General features: G+C 43.4%; 1 protein-coding gene across 3 annotated transcripts in view; it reads left to right on the top strand.

Annotated features, from left to right (window-relative positions):
- Nucleotides 1-25,526, top strand: part of ACTN1 (actinin alpha 1) — a 94,124-nt gene that overhangs the window by 42,812 nt on the left and 25,786 nt on the right. For all 3 annotated transcript variants that reach the window (XM_064512499.1, XM_064512498.1, XM_064512497.1), the window contains exons 2-7: nucleotides 1,244-1,358; nucleotides 6,975-7,094; nucleotides 15,438-15,524; nucleotides 16,126-16,213; nucleotides 17,406-17,484; nucleotides 24,242-24,323. In XM_064512499.1, coding sequence (XP_064368569.1) covers nucleotides 1,244-1,358; nucleotides 6,975-7,094; nucleotides 15,438-15,524; nucleotides 16,126-16,213; nucleotides 17,406-17,484; nucleotides 24,242-24,323 — 571 coding nt within the window. The remainder of the gene's footprint in view (nucleotides 1-1,243; nucleotides 1,359-6,974; nucleotides 7,095-15,437; nucleotides 15,525-16,125; nucleotides 16,214-17,405; nucleotides 17,485-24,241; nucleotides 24,324-25,526) is intronic.

The following is a 25,526-nucleotide window of genomic DNA, read 5'->3' as shown; positions in this document are numbered from 1 at the left end:
TCTATTATCATGTCTTGGAAGTTTAGACCATGGCTTGAGTCTTGCTCATAACTGATGAGATGGTCTCTTCCCCCGTTAGTGCCGCAAGTGTCCATCGTTCAGAACATGAGCTGAGAGAATGCAACCACAGAAAATGTGGTGTCGTCATCAGTTGTGGTGATATTCATTTCTGTCGTATGAGAGATCCTCTGTCCTGACCACTTGAGGTCAGAATTACTATATTTAAGATCAGAAGGCATTTCCAAAAAGGATGTTGTTTAGCCTTAATGCCAGTGGCTCTGTTGCAGTTTGGACCTTATCCCTTCTGCACTTCACACTCATATAATTACTCCAGTGCTCCTGCGTAATGTCACTTATTACAGAGGGGCTGTGATTTCTATCGTTGAGGTGGCTGCAGTAATCCCTCTGCCAGAGGCTCTCAAACAATGGGGGTTTGGGAGCATGCTAGACAGTCGATAGTGGTGTTAGGTAGTGCTTACTTTTATTCTTTCCGGCACCTGTAGTAGTACTGAGATGGCTGAGAGCATCGTTACTCAGAATGCATTTACTCCTCTGTGTGAGCAGCTGCTGCAGCTACCAGGGCAATGTGAAACAGTCACAGAGGTGGTCTGCTTAGCAGAGAGTCAGAGAGAATGTGTGCAGCAGGACAGACCCTACTGAGATGTGGTTTATGGGGTTCAGGGGCTCTGCACTCTGTAGTCTGTCCCTCGGTGCCTGTCTAAGGGCTACAGTGTTTGCTGGTGATGGAGCAGACTAGAGGCAGTTGGCAGTAAAAGAATAGTGTTTTTCTCAATCACCTATCTAGAGCCAAGGAGATCTGGTATACTGTTTCCCTTTCTCCCTCATACTGTGTTAACATGTTTTGCCTAACACCAGCTGGAGTCATAGGAACTTTAGGAACTTTGAGAGCTTAGCATGTTTTAAAATCAATTTCTGAGTATTCCAAACTGAACACAAAATTTAAGCGTCTCTCTAGAAGATCAGACACACCGGAGCCGTGAAGTGGCTATCTCTATCAGACTCCCACTCTAATGGAAGGACCTTGCAAATTCTTTGGATGTTTAGGTACTAGCACTTGTGCTCTGCAAGGACAGCAGATGGAAAGATGATAATCTAACTGTCATTTGAATCTGTATCGTGGTATCCTAGCACCACTGCTTTGGGTCTGAACTGTTGTTTGGCTTCTGGGAAGATTACTGACTACTTTTTTTTTTTTCTTCTTCTTCTTCTTCCTGTGTTTTAGACATTTACAGCATGGTGTAATTCTCACCTCCGCAAGGCCGGGACACAGATTGAGAACATAGAGGAAGATTTCAGGGATGGTCTTAAACTCATGTTACTTCTGGAAGTCATTTCAGGTGAGAGAGGTTCTATACGGTGCTCTTAAGTGTCCTTGGCATTGCCAACTGAGTTCTGAAATTCCTTCCCCTTTCCCACAGAATAGGGACAGCAAAGGCTGTGATGCTGTAGATTTTGCTGGAATATAAGAACAGCTGTTTTCTGATTCAAATTTCTCTTAACCCGTATCTTATCTCCAGCAATGGCCATTAATGTACTTTTGGAATGTGCTCCAAGCTTCACAGCCTGTGCACACTGCCTGTTGCATTCCTGCTCCTGCCTCTGGGCTTTCTTCCACCCATAAAAAGCACACAGCCTCCTGTGAAGGCTCAGGCAACCTCTCTTACTGCTTGGCAGGGCTGACGAAGCTGCTCTGGGAAGCATGTGGGAATGCTGCATTGGCGAATCATACTGCAGCCTCATGACAGTGGGAATAGGATAGAAGTTATTGTAAGAGAGAAGTCAAACCAGTAAAATTCTGGTGTAGTTCGGTTTCAGCTGTGACTGAAGTTTTTCTGGTCTAGTTTCAATCTGAGCTCAGTGCTCCAGCCTTCAGGAAAAAAAAAATCCCTAAAGAAAAACCAAATCCCAGAAAACACAGTCTGAAATAAAAACAGTGGTGCAAACAACTTCTTAGGTCAAATTTGGTTTGACTCTATCATGAATTTCCCGCTACTTGACAGTGATCTCCCTGAACAGGGATTATTTCATGTAATAATCCCTATTCATGTGAAATGAATGCCTTAATAAAGTATTGTGAGAGGCATCAGAGGAGATAAGTCTGTATGTGTGCAGCTGAGGCCTTGTGCTCATGGACTTTCTTTTGATGGCATCTGAGCCTGTAATAACAATCCTGTGACTTGTACCCTTGCTCTTCTTGGTATGTTTTCCAATAAAGTTGCCATGGTAGAGGCACTCAGATCGCCTTCCGTCTGCCTCTCCTCCAAACCTCCCCACCTCCAACTCCCCCACAGGTCTTGTCAGTATGTGTGTTCTGGAGAATTTGTGGCGATAGGGTAGAACCTCATGGTTTTTGCCAGCGATGGTGGTTTGGAGGGATCAGAGTTCAAAATATTATCAGAGCTTTATGACACATACACTGCTTCTGCAGTGCCTGTAAGAAACTAGCTGATGGAGTCCTGTTTGTTTATCTTCTGTATTTATGTTATTGCTGAACAGTTTGCTTGCAGAGGAGGATGGCAGCCTAGAGGCAGGGGCAGATAGGCCTTGATGGTTTAGTTTCTGATTGCTGAGCTGGAAGATAGGGGAGAGGAGGATGTATGGGGGAGAGAGGATGAGTGTGGCAGGCTAGGTGCTAAAGCATCAGGTCTCATGCCTCTCACCACTCGCAGCTTAGTTTCCTTGCCCTTACCTCCCACCCTTCCTCTCCTCTTGTCCCTTAGATAGCCCACTGGCAGGGCCTGTCAGTCCCCCTGCCTCAGTTTGGGGAGAAGCTAACAGCTCCCAAGCTCAGCAGTAGTGTGGGCATGGCATTTGCTTATCCACTGCAGAGCAGCTCTGTGCCCACGGCCTGCCGCTAGATGACTAGTGGGCAAAGGCATGGGGAGGTGCTGTGGACTTGCAGCCCTTGGGAGGCTGCACTCCTTCACATGCTACGGACCAAGCGTCCTTTCCTTAGAGCTGGCAGAAGGTAGAAGTGCAGTTTTCCTAGCTACAATGACAAATGATGGCAAAAGAGGAGGAATTTAGCACCATTGTTTTTTCCTGTGTCATTTCCTTCATTGGCAGCTCCACTTCCCTTCATTGGCAGCTCCACTTCCCTTCATTGGCAGCTCCACTTCCCATTGTGAGCCCCACTTCTCTTACTGAGTCTCCTTTTGACTGCTGAGTACACTAGTAGCCCCTTTGGCCCTTAGCTTGGAAAGCAGTGACCCAGTGGTTCTTGGTGCAGCCCTGAGAGCAGCGTGTGGGAAGGAGTCTCCTACTGGTGCCTTCCCCATTGGCGACTTGCGTTTATATTCCCGCCATAGTTTCTGCTGATCACCTGCCTAAAGGCTGAGTCTCTGGATGGCTTTTTGCCTGCCAGTTCCAGCTTCTGGCTTTTCCATTCAGCTCTTGGCTCTCTCCAAATCTTCCTTTTCCCATATTTTGGTGAACTGCAGAACTCTGCTGACTGGGCTCTGAAGTGGGCAAGGTTGCTCTATGCAGGCTGATCTTTTCCTCTAACCCAGTTAAGCTATGGGTAGAGTGATGGCAGTAAGAGAGTCCAGCTGTGAGAATAACTGGCCAAGAGTTGTGTGGAGCTGAATGCCTCCTCCACACGGTAGTCTGGCCTGGATATGTGGGAAGGAGGGAATGTTATCTCCCCTCTGCCACAGGCTACAGTCGTGGGTGTCACTGCAGTGGGGGAGGAAGGGTGGAGACTGCAGCTGGGAAACTGTCAGAGGCTGTAGGGTGAGTGAGGGTGTTGCTGGGGCTGTGTGAGAGCTGATGTTTCAGTGCAGGCTGGCTTGGCCTGCTGCATGTCCTTTGGGAGGCATCACTGCAGTGCAACTAAATCAGGTAAGAAACAGCTTTCCCATCTTACGAGACTTCCTAAAGTGCTGGAAACAGTCATGTTCTGCAGGAGAGCCAACACCAGATGTCCTGAAGACCTCCATGCGAGGACTGCCGTGCGTTCGCTGACTTGTAGAACATGGCCATACCCGATATGCCTCCCTCCTCTAAGAATAACACGTGCACACAGTGAGAGGGCAGCCACATAAAATGAGGAAAACGGGGTTCAAGTCCCTGCTCTACTTGAGTCTGTTCAGGTAGATACTTCTCCAGCAAGACGCCTCCCCTGGCCACTTCTCCCCCACCTTGCCATGCCTTCTCATTTTGACCAAATTTAAATTCCATGCTGGAATTTAGTTCTCATCAAAGCAAAGGTTTTTTTCTTCAAAATCAGTACATTTCCACAGAAGAGCCTTGGTTTTACTAAGTTTAGTACCTTCCAATGGTATAGTGTGTTGCTGAAAGGTCCTCTTCCAGCTCAGTCAGAGCCATCCCCAAGCAGGATGTTGAGGGAGAAACTTCACAGGTCCTCCTGAGACTTCCTCATTACAAGTCCTCCTCTGTTGGCTTTCATGGTGGGAAGTAACCGTTTGACCCCATAGATATTGACCCAAAGATAGACTTCTGTTTTTTACTGCATGTATTTCCTTCTCCTGGCAAAGCCATTTTAAAAATAATACTATCAGACTGAAAAAGACTGAGCCCACATTTAGTGCTTTTAAAATAAAGTTATAAGGCTTTTTTTTCCTCAAACAGAAGGGATGACTAATTGAAATTTCTCCTAAACAAATTCTGCTGTAAACAACTTTTATGCCAACATTTCCTTGCATTGTTTGGCTTCTAATCTATAGCCTTGGGCTAGTACATGAGAATCAGAGAATGGAAATGTGCAGACCATTTTCATTGTCTCAGCTGGGAGAAGGACTGAGAAATAAAGCAATGATGCAACTAGCTGAAAGTAGAATGTATTTCTAGCACACTTCTGTTTTAGTAGTCTAAATCATTAATAATACATGCTATAGATCAGAATGAGGCTTTGCTCTGGAAATCTGAATTTGTAATAAAATCCAAGTCTGAAGAAAATAGTTTAAGTTCACAAAAAAAAAAAGTCTGAAACAAGTATTGCAGAGAAAGGAAGACAGCAGTTTTGCAATCGTCATCAACTGCTGTAAGACTGTGCTCCTGTCGGAAGGAGCACTCCTGCTCTCCCCAGCCCCAGGAAGAGCAGTTCAGATGCTCTCCCTTGTGTTGGCAGTACGTATTATGCAGCCACAAGGTGAGTTGGATCACCTTGCTGTTCCAGTTGAAACCTAATCTCTTTTCTTTTTTTGTTCTTCCTTTTCTTTGTGCAAGGCCTAGTTTTCAGTCACATCAGCTGAAGAAAGTGGTTATTTTTAACTGGCTGAACCCCTTTTGTTGAGAGTTGGCGGCATAAGTCCACTTAGGTCTGTTGTGAAACTATGTGTAAAAATGTAATTGCGGAACTGTCACAAAAAATGCTTCCACTTGTGTTTACAATGACTAATGTTATCCAAATGGATAAAGAAAGCAGCACGCCGTGATGTGTACTTCAGGCTCTATTAAAGCAAAAGAGATTTTCTTAATCCTAGGATGGAGCTAGTACCATAAATACATCTTTTTACTTAAACTGTCAAGAATTGGTGTTTCATTTTCAAAGTGACTCGTTTTTTATCTTTAAGCCTGAGAGCTAATGATACCAGCCTACAGTAAAAACCGAAGAGTTTGGAAGGATTTTTATTTCCAGATTTTTTCTTTGGCGGGCATGGCTGTGGTGATAATCTATTTTTCTCCCTTTTAGCTTTTCCTCACTCCTTTGTTAGGAACCAAACCATCGAGTTTTAAGATGAAAAGGAGTTCTCTAAAAAGTGCTTTTCTTTCTCACCCTTAAGCCTCAAGTAAAGGTTTTGAGTCAGCTCACAGTGGCTTAAATAGTCAGGCTCAAGATATAGCAGGAGACTATAGAACTGCGTAGATCTGAGTGAGTAATTACTTCCCTAGACTTGCTATTTGATCTCTTTTTTAGTTATTCCATAAATTTGTTTTCAAAGTGGAAAATCTTCTTGCATTGTTTGGCTCTTTTTTGTATTCTAGAGCTTGTGATCTGAAACCCAGGCCATTTTTTTTCAGTTTTTGGGTGCTGTGGGTCATATACAGGTGGTTTCTGATGTTCTGTCTGATTGTTTCTGGTGAGGATTCCTTTAAAAAGTCCATGTATCTGTATAAGCTGTGAGTGTTGGGTTAGTTTTAGTAGAAGTAGGCTCTATGAGTAGTTACTGGCAGCCTATCAAGAAGAGTATAACTATACTTACTGTTTCAAATAAATAAGGTGAAGAAAACGCTTTCCAAAATCTTCTAGCACTGTTCAAGTCAGAAGCTGGTGTTTGCTGTAAGACTTGTTTCTATCAGAGATTTACCAGCTCTTATCTCAGAGCTAGGCTGCTTCCCTCTGTCTGCTTCATTATAAATGTTTAAAATGCTTACCATTGTGTTAAGAGACCATTAGATAGAGATAGAAATAAATCAGACATTTAATGGAAAGGAATTGAGATGGCAGTCCTTACAGGTATAAAGCTGCTCACTGAAGACATGATTTTATTTCCTGGTATATGCAGTTGTGATCATTCAGTGCAAAGGCTATGCACTGAGGAATGAGGTCTGCATCCTGTCTGGGGGGGAAAAAAGACGATACAAGGTCATCCTAATATTTGACAATAGGGAGTTCCCAGGGGGAAGTGATTTGCTTTGTAAGTGCCCTGTTGTAAATGCTGGAGATCAGCTCCTCACCTGTCTTTGTGAGGAGGTGAGGTTTGTGTCATTTCAAAGCACTGTTATCTTTGGTTAATGGTACAGGAGTTAATTCTACTGCAGTGCCTCAGTTCTTAAATTGCCTAGGATACAACAAAAAAATAATTTTCTATCTGTTTCTTTCTGAGGATACTTTAGAGTGAGTGTCACCATCCTACATTCACCATCGAGAAAAGATTAAGGAAGGTCTACCCTCTGCCTGGCTAAGCAGTGGGAGCCACCACACTGGGGAAACACCCACCAGGAAAAGGTTCAGGATTATTTTCTAATACTTCTTTTTTCTCTTTTCTCAGGTGAACGTTTGGCTAAGCCTGAAAGAGGCAAAATGCGAGTGCACAAAATCTCCAATGTGAACAAGGCCCTGGATTTCATTGCCAGCAAAGGAGTCAAACTAGTATCTATTGGAGCAGAAGGTAAAGAAATCAGCTGATTTGTCTGGGCCCAAGCTGCACTTACTATTGCCTTCCTCTCACCTCTTCCCTTTGTGTCTTCCTAGCTTTGCCATGTCCTTAAGCTGTGGAGAAAAAGAGAACACATTAGGTCTTTGCTAGGAATTTAAATACCACCTTCACACTATGCTGCCAAGCCTGATTCCCAGTTGGGCTTTATTGGTCAGATTCCTCCTGTTTTTTTCCCGGTTCTCATGAGTTACAGACAATGTTGAGAAGCGGTAGAAACAAATTTGTTGGAATGTTTCTTTCCTGAATAAAGAAAATTCTCGATTAAAGCAGAGCAGCTGCTTGCATTTAGTATACTGCAGAGCTGCTGGGAAAGATCCCCTCCTGCCGAAAGACACCCCATGGGTCGGGGTTGAGGGAAGTCCCCTGTACTGGTCAAGGATCCTGGAGGTTCCAGATCTCAGGGCTTCCAGGCTTCTTCTCACGCACCCCAGAAACCTGGGCGATCTGGCTGGAAGCATGTGTACCCTTGTGCAGGGTTTGTTGTGGGCTGCGCCAGAGATGTCCTCAAGACAAACGCACAGATTGCGCAGACAGCAGGGAGTTGGTGTAGTATTTTTGTCTTTCTAGAAAAGATGGTGTTTTGCAGACATGTCACCTAAGACCCAGAAAGGCTTGCAGGTTGTTCAATTTGCTCTGACTTTTATAAACCTGAGCAACTTGTCATCTCATCTGGGTTACATTTTCCTGACACCTGTTCTCATGTACTCTGGGCCTGTGTCTGAATCCTGCCTATGGAATAAGGTTGTCACTGTTGCTGGGGAGACACTCTGCTTCTCTGGTATGTCCGGGTTTGTCTTTATGGTGACCGTGGAAAGTGAGGGAGGTTTGTTATCTCCATCTTACAGATGGAAATACATGGTTTCTCCATGGAAACTTGTGACAGAGTCAGGAAATCAGCCCATGATACAGTTCAGGATTAGCCTTCCTCTGGGAAGGCTGAGCCCTGCCTGTACTTAGCCCAAGAAGTTAGAGCAGTGTCTGCGTGCTGTCTTCAGGTTTGGCCTTTCCAGCATGTTCTTGGGGACATCTCTAACACAGGGGCCCATCCTGTGGTCCACTCGTTCTGTGTCAGACCAGGCAGGATACCTTAGCCTCTGCAGGCTTCTTGCGTTCGCTTTTGCTAGACCTTTACCTCAACTTAAAACTTTAACGTCATGGAGACTCTGGAACAATTTGAAGTTAGCACTCTTTATGTAGCACAAATCATTACACATGTAAGGTTATTCTGCATCCTTACAGAAAGTCAGTATCCAATTCAGTAGTCCATACCTATATGCGACCCTTTCAAACTGAAGGCTGAATCTGGAGCCTGAGATCTCCTGCCTTAAGGTTTGACAGCTCCTGCTGTCATTTGGATCTTGGGTAGCATCCTTCCCAGAGTCTAGAGCATATGTAAAAGCCATTGTCTTCCATTGTCTGGTCCCTTTTTTTCCTGGTACTGGTTTCCCCGGTACTAGGTTGCCTTTTCCACACCCTCCGCTGGATTCTTCTCTTTCACTCTCTGCTCCTGAGTCAACTGTGACCATACCTCACAGCCCTTAAAAATCATTTGCAAGTAAAAGGGTCTGTTCCCAGTGGTCTCCATGGTCCAGTTATTCAGTTGTTACCAATTCATAGCAGTTAACCTGTTCTGATACAGGCTGTAAGGTGCAGTTTGCAACAGGAGCCATGATTTAGATCAGCCCAAACTGATCCTTGCCACTCCTGCCAAACGTTCCTGACCCTCCTTTGTCCTGGTGCCCATGCAGCTACCTGGTGAGCCAGTTCTTGTAGATGATTGGGCTGGAACCTGAGTTTCTTACTTACTTACTTGTTTTTTTATTTTTAATTACCTTTCCATCAAAGCAGCTCTCTGAACTGACTCATTGCCTGACCTCCAGGGTTGGTAGGAGCATATGGACAGGGATGGACCTACAGCAGCCCTCATTAACATTAGTCTAAGCTGATGTGGAACTGCACATGATATACCAGAACTATCTCCCACCATTAACACAAATGCAATGATAGAGTCCGGTCTGTACAGAAAGGCATTAGTAATGTCGGTCCATACAAACAGCCCAGAGTGCCAATTTCAGTGTTCTTCCACAAGTGTTTCATAAACATATGCTTGCAGCCCCCAGCCACTCATTCCCATCTCTGCACCACCCCCAAGATGGCACAGTACAACTGCTCCTGTGCTGAGTCAGTGAAACATCTGGGAAATTTGAGCCCAATAATCCAGCAAGATTTTTTTTTGTTTTTAATTACAGGTTTCTTGTGGCAGATTTTATAAGCTCTTGGGTTCAGAACCCCTGAACTACCTGCTCCATTGTTTTGGCTGCAAACACATCCTTCTTTTGCAGTGCTTTCTTCCAAAGAGTTGTGTGCTGACAGCCACTTGCATTGAGTCAATGGCTGTGCTTTTGATGGTCAAGGGAGACCTTTCTCAGGAAACTCTGGAGACATTTGATGCAGATGAAAACTAACTGACCAATGCTGACAGCTAGCATAGGTGGAGAGCCCTGTGACTGGCAGCAGCTCCTTAGTGGAAAGGAGGTAGGAGGCAAAGAGTCTTCTTTGGGACTGACAGTGTTAAGTTCTGCTTTGGCCTGTGTGTCCAAGCCTCTGATTTCAGAGGAGAAAGATAACAAGGCACCAAAGGTCTGACCAAGGTTAGCTTTGGTTTTTTTTTTCAGAGAGCTCAAGCCATGCTTTGATCCATGCTTGGGGCACCTAGTGTGATCCCAGAATGGGCATGAAATGCCCACGCTCACTCCACCCTCACCCCAGCACCTGCCTATGCACTGAGACTAAGCCCAGGCCACTGGTTGTCAGCAGTAAACATAAGCTTTAGGGGCTTCCGCCTGCTCCATCAAAGCACTGGATGTGTAGTACACATTAGCTTTAAAAATGGACCTCTACTTTGCATGTCATGGCAGTAACTCTTTCCATTGAAGGGGTTATGAACCTTCCTGGAGCATGAATTTTAAGGGCTTTAAGTTTTTAAAAAGCCATCACACAGCAGTAAAGTAGAAAATAAAACCTAATGAAGCCATCGAAACACTGCATCAAGAAAATGAGCAGTAAATGCCTCAGGCAGGTGGGACTGAGCTAGGAAATTGTCTCGCTTGCTTTTCTACCATGGGGAAACTACAGTTCAGTGGCAGTGCGGTGTTACTGGCCAGGGCAGTGCACTCCTCGCCTTGAGGCAGCCTGTTCTGCCCCAAGGCAGCTGCCGGGCAGCACAGAGTCCTGTACAAAGGATCTGCAGCCCAGCTGTATTTCTCTGTATGCGTTAGACAGATGGCATTGGCCTTCAGTGTTCTCCTTTCTTTTTGTGGTTAAAATGAATAGTTTTCTACCTCTTCCTGGCAAAGTAAGCTGCAGAAAGAATCCCAAGGGGAGACTCAGGTCAACTTAAGCCTTGTGAAACATTCTGTTTAATCGGAGTTAAAGTCAGCAGAAATGTTTCCATAGCATTTCTCTCACATTTCATCAAATAAAGATCCCTTTGCTGTTTAGAAGACAGGCTTTGCAGCCTCGTCCCAGTGAACGAGAACCAGAGTTGAAGCAGACCTCCTACAGACAGCATGAGCGTGGGACATGTTCCATGTCCACGTTAAATGGAGCATGAACTAAGCAAACAGAATAAGCAGTAAGAGCTGCTTTTTACAACCATCTTTGACTGTTAACAACCTACAGTATTGCTCTTAACCTTTACAAATGATTTAGCCAGAGTCCGTTGGATTGAAGCAGTTGTGGTACACAGTAGCTCTGTGTAAATCTCTACCAAGGAGGGGTCTAGCCTGTTGCAGCTTCAAACAGTTCTCCGTCTGCTTAAAGTATCTCTCTCATCTAACATCTCAGAAGCCTTCTTTTGATATAATACACTACATACTAGGGTCAAACACTCCTGGGATTTAACATTTTGACTAGGCTGGTATTTGACCCTAAGACTGTTTTATTTGCACCTCTAATCTGCATAGAAAGTTACTGTTTTCTTAGATGTGGCTCAGTTCAGCTTAAAGATACTTTTGCATGAACTGGTCTGTATTCTCACATGTGCAAGCAAAAGGAGAAAGAAAGCTTAGACATTTCAACAATTGCAGAAGTCCCATCTGAGCAAAACACTCTGTGACCTACCAGGCAGGGCAAGCATAAATCTCACGATGGCAAGTGGGGAAAATAAGGTCTGTACATGTCAGTGAGTGAAATATAGCATTACATTTCTACCTATCTTCTGCCCACTCACAGGGAACTGGTACATGTAAAACCCCATCATCAATGCCAGCAGTCTGTCCTAGATCTGGCTTGGACCATCAGTAGCAACAGGCTTTCTCAAGACCTGGACTTGAATGCTCATCTTGCTTTATTTGGCTTTTGTTAGGATAAACAAAATGCAGGACAGCTTTTATATTTATTACCCTTATGTCCTGTGTCTTGCTGAGTAAGTGGTGGTGGGTGCTCTTTAATTCCCGGATCGTAACATTGTCCTGCCAGTTATTGATACCCTGCAGCTCCTTCTCTGCATGGGGTAAAGAGAGGGTGTGCCTTCATGGGCAACTCAGAAATAGCGAGGATGGAAAACAGTTTCTGTAGCATTGATTTTGCTGCTAACTACCTAGGCTGGAAAGGAAAAGCTTGGTCCTTTTTGCATTTTTCAAATCTGGGTTATTAGTATATGCATTTGGAAAAGGTGATGGTGTTTTGAAAGCCACATCTACATAGCAAGCCAGTCTTGCTCTTAAGGACTGATTATTTGCTAGGCCCTTAATTGGCTGTCAAACAAATGGAAGACAGCACTGTAATTTTTGCATATTTTGTTAGTGGTATTTGGTACAATAATGAGAGTTGGGTGAAAGCATATTCAGTGGTGCAAAAAATTTCCTTCCAGTGGTTACCAAAAGCCTCATCAGCTTTAGCCTGCAATTGATCCACCCCCATGTTGAATGTAAATCACATTAATAACACGTACTTGCTGCTGCTGTTCAGAACAACAGCCGCTGTTGGTGGGGGAAGTGCAGCGAACGCTTGCAGAGGTCCTGCCTAGGAAGAGCACTTAGAAAGCAGTCAGGCAGAAGACCCTGTCTGATTATTAGCCTTTTAATATCATGTGTGAACTGTTCTCACATTACTGAGTGTTACTTTCATCAGCAGGGAACAAACACAGCCTCTTTAATTGAACAAGCATTAGATTGCTGTAGCTTAGTAGTTTTATGCTCAACTTATTTATGTAGAGAAAGGAATTCCACAGAAATTATAACCAGGGAGCATGAGGCGTCATGCAAACCTCTATTTTACTTTTGCTCTTTGGCCATGTTCCACTATATTAGAAAGAAACTGGCACCAGCTGAAGGGCACTGAAGGAATCCTAAAGTAAAAGGAGCTTGGCACTGGGGAATGTGAGGATGGAAGAGCGAGCGAGCAAGTGAGGGCCAAAAAGCTTATGGCCTTTCTGACCAAGCCGGTAGATTTGTAATCAGGTTGCCAGGGGAAGTTTTTAGCTCTTGAAATGAAAATATGTTTGCCTGCTTCTAATGGAGAGTAACAGCTTTTTCAGCTCAGTTTGAAAGAAAAAAAAAAGAAGAAGAAAAGGAGTGGGGATAGTATGGTTGATTAAATCTGTCATCCCAGGATGGATCATTCCCTAATCTCACTGACATCAGCATCTGCTTGGTAGGTGGTGGGTTTTCCCTTTGTCAAGAAAAAGTAAAGTGATTTGTAGAGATGAAGTGGTGGAAATCTTTTAGACTTCTTCCAGAGCAGCTTTGGTGCAGTGCCAAGGAAGGATCAGGCGAAGGAGCAGGGTGCACACGTTTTTTTAAAACGAGCAATGTAGCGAGGAGGGCTGGGGAAGAAGAAATACTTTCCATCTTAACTCCTGTGGCTAACTTGATAAAACTGGAATTTGAGAACGTGACTAGAGCATAGTGCTGAGTTCTAATGTCATATTAGCCACTTAACGCCATCTGGTTTTATGCAAGTATCTTGACCTTTATTTCTAATTAAAAACCATGAAACAGTAATATTAATTACCTGTTTCAGCTCACTGATTGATTTATCAGTGTTCATAAAGTACTTTCAGCGTTAGAGAATTGCCATCAGATTTTAATCTAGTTCATTAAAATAAATTCGGTTCCAGATCTTAAATATACCCTAGGGTCCTCCTACCAACTGCTGTGGTTTTTACAAGCATTGTTTGTTGCTTTTTTTGTCGTGGTCTATTTTTGGCATTTTGAAAATCTCCACAAAGATCTATCGAATGAACAAAATAAACTGAAAACACTGATGCTTTCTTTTATACTTTAGCTGTAGTAGCTGTGATATTTGTAACAGTAATAAGGATTTTCCTTTAAGTTGATGGTGGTGCTTCACTGGGGGAATTGAGAATGCGAACAGTGCAGAGTTGAATATAGTTGCCCTCACAGCATTTTCTTACATCAGCCCAGAAGACAACCTCCTGTCCCCAAAATATCTCTAAAAAATTCATTTGTGAGAATGTGTCAATAGGCAAAAATAGTTTTTTCATGCCAGAAATTAATCAGGCATTTACAAACAATACCTGTAATTATTTTGACCTGCATTGAGGAGTACAATGTTTTTTTAATTCTGAGAAAACTGATGTCCCCACCAAGAAGTATAAGTATGCAGAAGGGTGGATAACAGGGGTTTGGTGGAGTTGAACAAGGTGGCATGTCTTGTTCTATACCTTTTAAATCTGCAAATCCTTCATGCAGATGCATGTCAAAGCAAAGCAGGGATTATCCTTCTAGTTTACATTGGAAGTTGCACCACATGTACCGCTAAATCTCCAGGAATTTAGACTGGATGAAAAATGTTTCTGAAACAATGAAATTAGAGTGCATGATACTTCTCCCTTGGTTTTGAAGACTCTGGAGTTCATATGTTGAATTTTTTTCCCTACATAAACAAACTTCTTTTAAAGACTTAAAGAGAAAATTTCAAATATTGTAAGAATCCAGAGAGATGGCAGTTGCCTATGGTGCGAACTTCTCCTTGCCCCAGAGTGTGATGTGTTGCTGGTCAGCTTTATGGAGGCAGTGACACTGGGGTGTCTTCGTGAGCACAAAAATGGTTTCTGGTAGCCTTGTTATGCCTTGAGCTATTCTAACCCCAAACAGTAGGTTAATTTTAACACGTTTCTTACTGAAAATATCTTTGTAATTTGTCAGTTTGTGAAACATGCAGGAAACCGCTATGCAGGAAACTGCCAGATAATGAATTGGAGAAGACAACTAGGTTAGTTTCACTATCCAAAATAAGTGAAAGTTATAAATATTATGATGTGTACATATAGCCTCTGCAGCATTTTTGGACATGCTGAGGGTCAGAGCTTGAGACCCAGCTGCTGGCTACGCCATTTTAAATGTTTGGTGCTAATCTACACACAGTGGAAAGTCCTTTCTGGGCCAGCGTCCAGCCAGCATCCTCCCTCCAGAACCTTCTTGCCCCACCCTAAGCAGATCGTTCCTCACATGGGCAAGTGATTGCTTTCTAAATCCTCTGAGTTGTTGACCCTTGCCGATTTATATCGCAGAGTCCATTGAGCAATAAAGTACAATCTGCTTGACATCTTAGTTTATGTTATGCTCTGCTCAGGCTGATCAGCATGAGCTTTTGCTTCCTCTTCAAGTATGATGCATGTACTCTGAGGAATGCTCTTTTGTGTCTTTTGGCAATTATACGACTGAAGTGTCCTACATAGGCAGTCTGAAGGTCTGTATTTAGGCTTGTTTGAAAATGAAATGTTGGTATTTCTTGATGATATCTCTTTCACATCACAGAAACAGCTATCAGAGCTTATCTGCATTGGTAAGTCTCACTGGTTACACTGCTGTAATTATACTGGGGCAGTTATACTCAGAAAAGACACACATCAGAGTAAGGGCGGAAGGCTTTTCTTTTGCCCAATTTGGCTTATACTGCTTCTAAAGTGATGGATATGGAACCTGAACTAGGTATTTTTAGGCCCCTCTGGGGAATTATGCTGATCTAGATTGATATCTTATTCTTGTTTGGATCACCAGTGCCTGTTTTACACTCTGTAGTATATTGTGGGAGAAGCAGTGTGATTACTGAGTACTACTGGGCAAGACTGTTGCGGCAGCAGAGCACTGGGGGAGGCGGAGAGGAGCAGTCTTCGGCTGGAATACCAGTTCTCTTATATGCAAACGCTGCTTCCCAGTGCGCATATTCCCAACGCTGCTTTTCTTCTGGGGTTTGGCTGCTTTTCTTCTGGGGTTTGCACTTGTAACTTGATGCCTTCTATTTCTTCTTTCTCCCTCTCTCCCCTAGAAATCGTGGATGGCAATGTTAAAATGACTCTTGGAATGATATGGACCATCATCCTTCGTTTTGCCATTCAGGATATCTCAGTGGAAGGTAAATTTCAGTTCTTTCCAGCCACTGTTCAAGAATGAATGACTGGGGTAACCATGTGTCTTTGCCACTTAAAAGGTGCAGGATGTGCTGTTGGATGATTTACTGGAAGATCCCAGGAAACTAACCATTCCCAAGCCGCCCTCTGGTCTCATTGACATTTCTAGCCAGTTTATGCTTGATTCATATAAACTGAGAAGAGTTTTTCACATCCTTTTCTGGAAGAACATTTAAGAGCATCTCAAAAAGATGGATAAGCATGAAAGCCAACTTTGATGTTGGATTCTATTGCATTCCTTGTAAGCTGATTGAGGGGCTAGCATTGAAAATGGGCCTTTCTTTTACAAGTCCTATAAAGCTTTCCTCTGTAATTCTGAAAAGGTCATCTGCTTATTACAGCATCTTGTTAAGAAAATAACAGTAACAAAACTCTCTCAGCAGAATCTTCCAGACAAGGAATTTTCTGACAAAGGAAGTTAGTTAAGGTGCAATTCAGTGCTGTTCCTACCAAAGAGGAGTTGGTCATGTTTTTCTAGCATATGCTTGGGAGACTCTTGATTTCGAAGAAAATGAGTTAGTTGATGTGCATTCTTTATTTCTCTAGAGACATCTGCTAAAGAAGGACTTTTGTTATGGTGTCAGAGGAAGACAGCCCCCTACAAAAATGTAAACATCCAGAACTTCCATATCAGGTGAGTTACAGGCAAGAACTTAGCTTTGCAAGAACTTAGCTTTACGATACATGTTATTTTCGTATGTCTCTTGGCATATTCAACAATGCACCCGACAGATCTCCCAAGGAAATGGAGATGCATATTACACAATAAAAAAGTAGTCCAGAGATACGCACAGAAATTAAAGGCAGAGCTTGTAAGAGAATCCAAGTACTTACATCTCAGTTACTCATTCTGGTTACGATCGCTGCTTTTACAAAGTTCTTTAGAGCATTAAGCCTTCTGAGAGTAGCATACGTGCTGCAAGCCAAGCAAGACAGTTTTTGCTTTTTGAAAACTCAAAACATTTCGGGAGGCCTGAAATAAGGGCTGTACCAGGAAGTTTGTAGTATAGCAGTGTTAGGAAGGGATGAGAGGTTTTCTTGTTCTGGTTGATTGCTTTTTTAATTAATATTTCTAAACTGGCAGATGTTCTAGTGTAGATTCAGCATAACAGTACTTCTGCCAGCACATCTTGGAAAACTGTATGAACCATATGAATGTAAAGCACTTTTTGAGAGCTTAAGTTGCATCCATGCCAGGCAATCCTTTAGTGGACCTAGCTATGGGCTTGGCTGAAGATTGAGGTATCTGAATCGGCACAAGTGCCTCTAAGCAAATCAAGAGCACCAGTGCTTCACATCCCAAATTAGGTTAATGAAGTCTTTGGATTCAGTAGATGACAGGAAACAGTCCTGCTAATGGGAATGAGGAATTCTGGTTCTGCTTCTGCCCACAGGTCCAGAGCAGGTTGGGAGTCAGAACAGTGGCTTGTATATTGCCCTCCTCCTCCATCTGCCCTTCCCCTAAGGCCTACACTTGTTGTTCCTTTAGGGCATTTATTTCAGTCCTGAGCTCTGCACCTGTCCTTGTGTGCTCCATACGATGGTAACAGTTCAGCACAGAGAACTGGAATGTAAGAGGTGGGAATGCAGAGATCAAGTCCTAATCACAGTGGATTTTTCTGTGGCTTGAAAGGGACTTTTGTTGACCTCTAACGCAGATAGAAAACATGCCTCTTTCCCGACACTTGAAGAAGCACTGTTAGCCAGAAGCTAAACCAGAATTAATCATCCTGGTGTCTTGGTGCCCTTCTTCATGGTCCTGCCCATCACTGTGCATCTCCCTAGCTGAGCACTGTTCATTGTGCTGTTTTCTCTCTCTCTTACAGTTGGAAGGACGGCCTTGGTTTCTGCGCTTTGATTCACAGACACCGTCCAGAGCTTATTGACTATGGGAAGCTACGAAAGGTACTACACAGTTTATTTGTCAGACCAGATGCTTGGGGTCCATGGAAGTCGAGAGGGAGAAGAATTAGCTTGATAAACAGATAATTGGAGAACTTCAGCTCAAGCTGGCAGTTGCTGGGTTGGGGAGAAGGAAAGGGAGCTGAATCAGTACATTCAGGATTCATTAACCCTGAACTTAATGAGCTGCCTGCTTTCAGACTGCCTTGCTTTGTAGCTCACAAGAGGTGTCTGTGGTATGTGGATAATATGAACTATGTGTGCTCCAATCCTAGCTGATGAGCAAAAGCTGGTAAATTCAGTAACATCAAATGTGAGGCTAACTATACTGATGTAATGGACTAGCCAGACAAATTGGAGTTAACGTCTCTGGGTGGAGCCGGGTGGAAACACATTACTGGTGTTCAAGTGCAAAAGCTCAGTGAGGTGGACATATGTGCCCTCTCTGGACACTTGTCTCATGCTTCCTGCTTAGCACTGAGCCATCTGCAGTACCGGCCTTTTCCTAGCATGTAGATATTAAGTGCCGGAAAAACATTTACCACAACACGTAGGTTTACTTTAAAAATTGTCACTAGTAACATGTTATCTAGCTAGTCCAGAGGACTGCTAAGCGGATGACCGGAATAAGTGTTTAGTGCTTTGTATTGCCAGCAGTGTCCTGACCCAGCAGGGCAATGGTAGGACGAGCTGGATTCTCATATGACTTGCATATTCTCAGCAGAATGGTCTGCTTAGATTTACTTCGCTGTATCCATGCACACCTGTAGAGTGAAATGTCTCCAAGGGTGTACTTCATGTGCTGTTATTACTAAGGCTAATACACTGGAAGTCTGACCATCCGATTTCATGGGCTGGGTATTATAAAGGGTGTAAATGCTAGATACTAGCTAGAGAAATAAACATAAAACTCCATTGCTAATAGATCTGGCCTCTTGGATCACTGCGCAAATAGACAACCTGCAAACAAGTTAATCAAATTAGCCTGCATCTTTGAGACAATTAATTGTACAATGCCTCATGCTCTTTTCAATAACCTTTTAGATCTTTACTGTCTTGCAGAGCAGTTAAATATATTATCTGATCAATTTTAGTATCTGGTATGAGCACATGATGAATAAACAGTGGGGAGAGACTCTATCTGCTTACATAAACAGCAGCAATAAAAAAAGGAATGGTCAGAGCTAAGTACATTTTCAGAGGATACTCTTGGGAAAACAAAAGCTAGGCAATGTTGGTCTGAAAAATGCAGCTGGGAAAATACCGCAGTGCTCCCCATTACAAACAAAGCCTTAAGCCAAACTCGAGCAAAACTGAGGTGAGGGGAGGAAAAAGAAAGTTATCTGATCATTTTGCCAGCAGACTTTTCAAGGCAAAAGAGAGGGTGATTATCCTATCAAAAATCTGTGTAGATGGGAAGGGATTTGCCCTGCTTGGAGTAAGGCTAAAGGAACCAGCTCCCTTTGTGCTCCCCTATCCACTTGCCTTTGGTTGGTATCCTTCATGAGGTTCCCTCTGCCCTCCTGCAGCCTTCTGACTCTTGCTAAATCCTTTTTATTGTTGTTCTGCTGAGATTGCTCTAAAAGCATAAGCACATTTGATAATTCTGCTAGAACTAAAGCGCACTCTCTTGAGTCAATAGCTAGGAAGAACTTACCTCGGAGCCTAGCCTTTAACTTTGGCAATTGGTGTGTGCTGAAGGAAAGTTACCTTTGTTATGCTAGCTCTTTCAAACACATTTGTAGCATGTACAAATCTGGCACCTTCCTAAATTATTTGCCTGGACTATTTCTGTCGTGTGTTTCCTCCTTTATTCCTTCTTTCTTCCCACTTGGCTCAACTCAGCTGATTCTTGCTCTTCTCCTTGAAGCCTACTTCCCCTCTCCCTCTTCTCCTCAAAAAAAAAGCAAGCTTTGAATCTTCCCCTGGCTCTGCCAGAGAATTTTATCTCCCAGAGGTATATATGAGGAAAGCTGCTGAGAAGCAGCCATCACAGCGGATGGTAGATTAGAGGGCCGCATGCAGGTCTCTTCCAAATCTAGTGGGTGATTAATGGCATCTCAGTTTGTGTCTGAGCCTTTGGCGGTGTTGTGTATGTGTTTCTGTGTATACACACATGCAAATATGTAAGAGAGAGGTGTGAACATCAGCCAGTCTAAGCCATCAAGAGATCTTCATTGTACCTCCTGTTTGGGCAGCATTTTTGTGCAGTCTTAGTGTATTCTATTACTTCACAGGGGCTGTGTCTATGCTGCCAGCCCTGCTTTGGCAGTGTTTGCTAGCAAAAGGTAGCCAGTGTAGCTGTGTGTCTTCCCCCCTAAGTTAGCAGATTCTTTTGCTAGAACAGTTTTGCCTTAAGTTTTTGTTTCTAGCTCTTTTTTCTAGTCTAGTTATACTAGTGAATAAAGCATAATTCTCTTCTCTCTGCACACAGTATCTAGCTGAAGTTGCTATACCCGCCAACTTGCTTGTATAGACCAGACCCCGAAATAAAAGGTTCAAGTCAACTCAGTCTGATATCAGTAATTTCCTGACATCACAGCCACTTGTTTGGTTGAATGATTTTTATGCAGTGCGGGTCTATCTGCTATTGTTCAGGTCACTGTAGGTAAGATCTTGACATTCAGCCCAAGGTCTGCATGTGAGGCATGTGCAGAAGATGAGGCTTGCCTTCCTCCTTCTACTCCTATCCTTAGCTCAGCTGCGAACCACATCTAAGATCTTTTCATCCAGCACAATGCTTGACTGATGGCTCAAACACCCCCTCATGTAATGCAATCCATACAGAAATGTGGTCCATGTGAGCTGTCCATGTGTACTGCTGTGTTATTCCAGATGCTCCTGAAAACATGGATTGTACTAAATGGATTTTTTTCGTAGAGTCTTTAGCTCTGGTAGATATAGTAACTGCTTTCTTTCTCTCAACTTCCCTCCCCCTCCAACTCCTATCCTGATTGCTAGCTAATAGAAGATTTTTTTTATGTGACACTGCAATAATTGCCATGGCAACATTGTGTGCTGTGAGGACTTAGAGCTAGCTGGAGGAGAGAAGTTTCCCCCATGTGAGTTAGAGTTGTGGTGAAAGAGGAGCAGCTGTGGTAGAGTATTTAGTCAGCAATAGCAGACTACATGCCAGGTAGGCATCTGTTTTAGCCAGGTTTGCTCTCTGCCACCATTAAAACAATGTAATTCTTGCATGGAAAAACTACAGCTTTCCTCACGGTTGGCCCAGCCAGAGCCTGGCAAGTTATTGCTCCTCTCTGTCTGCCTCCCATTTCTATATTGACATAAGTAATTGGGAATTGGGGCAGCTCTACAGAACCTCATATCAGTCAGTGCTATTCTTGGATGTGCATGTGAATGTGGGAGGAATCGGGGACAGATGCCTTGGCTTTTGTTCTGTTTTGTTGCCTTTGGGTTCCCAAAGTGTGCCCACAATCACAGTGTTGGAGTGCTGCACTGCAAGGTTTGGGGTGGTCAGGCCATTCTTAACTTTTCTTCCTTTTCCATGAGGAGTCAATTGTAATTGAGGTTTGAAATAAAGATTAACTGATGTGCAATGAGATGGAACTGAAAGCAGAGGAGTTTGGAGAAAGTACATAGGAGCTGAAACCCTGTCCTAGTCTTGGACAGGCCCCCAGAGAAACCATCTCTTGCACAGAGAAGCTATCCTGTTGTGCACGAGGGGTGAAGCTGTTTCCATGCCCTGAAGGTTCAGGCAATCTCTCATGTCTGCCAAGGCCAGAGCACCTTAAATAAAAGAAGCAGGCCTGAAAGCCTGACAAGAAAAATTACAGGAACCAGTAGCATTTGGAGGACAGGCAGGTTGTTCTCCTGGGAGAGATGAGCTATTGTGTCTTGTACCACTTGTAGTTTCCTGAGGGATGCGTGGATAGATTGCATTGCTCCAAGTTTATTTTACTGAGGAATGGACATAACCTATAAGGCTGGGCTGCCATCTCCGAGCTAGCTAGGGTGGCATTGATGTTAGTCAGGGCCTTCTGGGAGTGCAGGTACATCCCTGCATTGTGGATTGACCTGCATCAGCAGAAGTGTTTTTCTTCCTTTTGAAAAGACTGCTCTTCCTGTAGCACTTATTTCTGAAAGTAATTGCAGCCATGGCCCTGCTCAGGCTATCTGCTCTTTGCCTATCTGTCAGCTAGTCTTGGGCCTAGGTAGCTTGCTTGCAGTAGCACCATCTTCAGCTTCATTCCTCTTCATCACACATCTTTCTTATGTAGAAAACAGAAGTCTGCTGCCTATGTCTAGCTGACTCTTAAGTTTCCCATATACTAAGACTTTCAGCCCTTCCTTTGGGAGTGCCCAGGCCAGTAAATTTTCCCATCAGGAAACCTCTCCCAACTTTCAGCTTACAACTTCTTTTTAACCTTTGGCTACAACGCTCCTGGCGGTGTTCCTCGTAAACTGATAGGAAAGCTATCTGCAGCGAATTTGCCCCTCCCTTTCCTCCAGGAGAGGCTGCTAGCTCTGACTGCTCTTCAGCCAGCTTAATCAGCTGGATCTGTGCCAAGGAAGGGTCTGTGTTAATACTAAGCTCTCTGTCAGGTGGTTAGTAATGCCACTGTCAGAGTGGCTTGAAATTAAATATATAGTGGTGGTGTTCTTACAGAAGTAAAAAATGGCACATGGGCTAGGGGAGAGTTGGCAAGGGAACTGCCACTTGGGATTTCTGGATGCTCCTGCGCTTGCATGAAAGGCTGCTACTTTTCCTTCCTCTAAGGCTAAGTGGAGCTGAAGTCCTGTCTACACATAGTGAACAAGCATGTTTTATACCAGCTAATCTCAGCTTCTGAGGTGAGGCATTTGGTTACACTTTGGGATTTTTAAGCATTTTTCCACAGCAGACACAGGAGAGAAGTAGGCTGAAGTTGAACTTGTGCCAGTCTCTGTAATTCCATTTTATAGGGCAATTAGAAGGTAGTTAAAATCCCCTGCACCACTGCTAAGCTCTGAAGAGGTGGATTTAGAAATATCTCTTGTAGCAACCAGTGGAAATGTACCACATAGGGACAAAGCACTATTTTGTGCTGAGATAAGGGTCTGTTAACAAGTGTGACAGCTGCCAGTTTCCTTGTGATGTCATCCATACAACATTTCCTCACTTAATATTGACTTGTTCCAGTGGACTAAATATGGATCACTGGTAGTATCTATTTTGATGGCCTTTATGTGTGATTTACCTCGGTAGGCAAAGTGTTGCTGTCCACTGGAGATATTCATCCAAAGGAACATGACCTTGATAGAGGATGCCAACTTAGTACATGTGTTCATTCCTGTGGAACTGCCACAGGAAACTGCTTTTCAGAAAGCTGTTTCCTAGCTATGAGGGCTGCAAAATGACCAGCGCCATAAAGGAACCTTTCTGGATGTCTACACCCCATCTGCCCGAGCCCATCTAACTTCATCTTTCCTGCTGGATGGGTCCAAGGGAGATTGCCTATTGGTTAAAGTTTGTGCAAAGCTGAATCTACCAGGTCAATGCAGTAAGCAAAGGCTTGTGCCCTTAAATAGGAAAGAAATAGGACATGGATGCCAGTCTAGAAAGAAGGTGAAACAATTTCACTCCATCTTCTAATTTTTAAGGCAGATCTCAGCATAGGTATCATAGATAAGAATATGGAGAGAGGGACACCATCCTTCCTCTCTTCTGAAAGCCTCTTAGCAAACGCAGTGACTAAACACTAGCAGTTTGTGCACAGCCTCTCCTCCGACAGAAGCCACCTGTCTCAACAGTAGGAACTGGTAGTGCAAATGTCATTTGACATCAGTGAAATGGACTGATCCTACAGAAAAACTAACTATTGTGGATACACAGGAATATAGAATATTTTCACAAAGTAGCAAAATCTTACCTCCATAGGTGCTCCAGTGAAAGTCTTGAACAGTTATGGAGTCAGGCTTATATGAGGGCTCTCATACTGGTCAGTAGGCATCTGGTTGCTTACCATTATGTTTGAATGCTGTAAACAGTTTGCAGTGGACTCTCTTTTCTGCTGACACCTGCCTTTCAAATTCTCTTCTTTAGCTCTTTAAAATCTAGTTACTTTTGTGATATGACTGTTTAGGATTTGATTACTGTGTATTGATGTCTGTATCTGAAGTGCATCCTGCCACAGCAGAAGGTTTATATATAAAGAAATAGAAACATACGAAGGAGATGGCAAGTCCTGTGCAGTGCCTGTGAGGAAAACCAATACTTATACAAAATGGGAGCTTTTATATATTTATTTTGTAGAGATTTGTTAAAACATTTCTTTCCTCCCACACAACTGGTGTTCAACAAACTGTACATTAGCTAAGGACAGCACCCATTCCAGATGTTGTTGCTATTTTAGTATTGCTTAGATGCACTAACAGATATAATGCTCTGCACTTCTTTGAAATGGAAGTTGCATACCTAATGTAAGCCTAAGATATAAATGTGAGATGTGGCTGTTTACTATCAATGTGATGTGAAACTAATAGTGCTGTTTTAAATGAGCTTCAGAACAAAATGCATTATTACTTCTTGTTGCAAGCGCATAGATTATATGTTATTATCATCTCATGAGTCTCCAGGCTCTGCTTTTAGAAGGAAACTAATTATTTCATCCTATTATATGAGGATTTTTGTATAATTTTGTCAGGACAGGTAAGTTAACGTGAGTCAAATCAGGCAGAATTGCTCTGTTTTGAGAGAAGTGCTATGTACCTTGTTGCACATTGATGCCGATGCTCTGGCTCTTTGTTTCTTTTCCAGGATGATCCTCTCACTAATCTAAACACAGCCTTTGATGTGGCTGAGAAATATCTGGATATCCCCAAAATGCTGGATGCAGAAGGTAAAGTAGAATGCAATTGCTTTTAACTTGCTTTTTCTTAAGAAATTTCCCACTTCTTTTAGGTGGACTTGTATTGTACAAGAATTTACTAACCTCTGAATGCTCACTCCACCACCACGAACCAAATGTATAGGAAAAAATGACAGTGAAATAATTAATCACATGTTCTGCTTCCCTCTTCCTTCTGTGCCCCTCAATCTTCTAAGTCTGGTGTGGAGATCTTGACCTAGGGCTGACACACTAGGCAGAGGGGAGTAACACCTGGCTATGTCCGTTGCTGGCTAGAGTGTTCCCTTTCAAGAACCAGACTTAATACTGAGAAAATGTACAGTGTTGGACTGTGTTCCCTTTGCTCCAGAATTTATATTCTGGGCTCTTTCTGGCATTGCTGGTGACCTTCCTTTAGGGGATGTGGTGATTTTTTTTTATCTTTGAGAGTGAGGCAGATATGGAGAGCGGACTCAGCAAGAACAGTTCTGTTACTTTCTCTTAATTCTTATAGGCCACTCTTCCCCCATGCCTGTTATTATAAACTGCTGCTTCTTGACTACTCAGAAGTACTGGGCACAAAGATCCCTCACTGACTGGATCTGGAGACCAAGGCAGAAATCCATGTTTTTCAGAGATGCTTTTCCTACTTAGTGTGACTGCTTCTCTGAGGCCACTAGGAAGGCAAGAATTACATTTCAGAGCCTGTGGGGACCAGCTAGACAGTGGGCTTGGAAGGCAGTAGCTCTAAGAGTGCAAACAACAGCCTGAAATAGTTCACTGGTACAGTGGCTGCTTGCCCGAAGCCAGCTGGCTTCAATGGTACAAGCTATATTTCAGGCTTGGTTTGTGCAGCAGAAGCAGTTAAAAGCTTTTGTTAGTTAAAGGAGAGCAAGGAACAAGGGGGAGAGGTGGAGGTAGGACAGCTGAACTCTGTTAACCTGTATTTGGGTAAGTAGTATGTTCATGTTCATTTTTCTGAGGCAGGATTTCCCATTCCCCAGGATGAATCTTGCTTTCCCTGCACGCACTCATATCAAGGCCACAAACATCATGAGGCTTCTGGAGCAGATTAGTTTGAGTGTTTCCTGCCACTCTGTAGGGAATAGAACCACCTCCAAAATAAGCGGCTATAGCTTCAGATCTCAGCAAAGCTTAACAGTGATGAAGAGGATCCCTTGCAGGAGCTCCCATTTGTCTGTCCTGTTGGCTCTC

This window comes from Dromaius novaehollandiae, chromosome 5 (genome assembly GCF_036370855.1).
Source record: "Dromaius novaehollandiae isolate bDroNov1 chromosome 5, bDroNov1.hap1, whole genome shotgun sequence".
Classification (NCBI taxonomy): Eukaryota; Metazoa; Chordata; class Aves; order Casuariiformes; family Dromaiidae; genus Dromaius; species Dromaius novaehollandiae.
The sequence above is the reverse complement of the archived record's forward strand: the minus strand, read 5'-3'. Positions and strand labels throughout refer to the sequence as shown.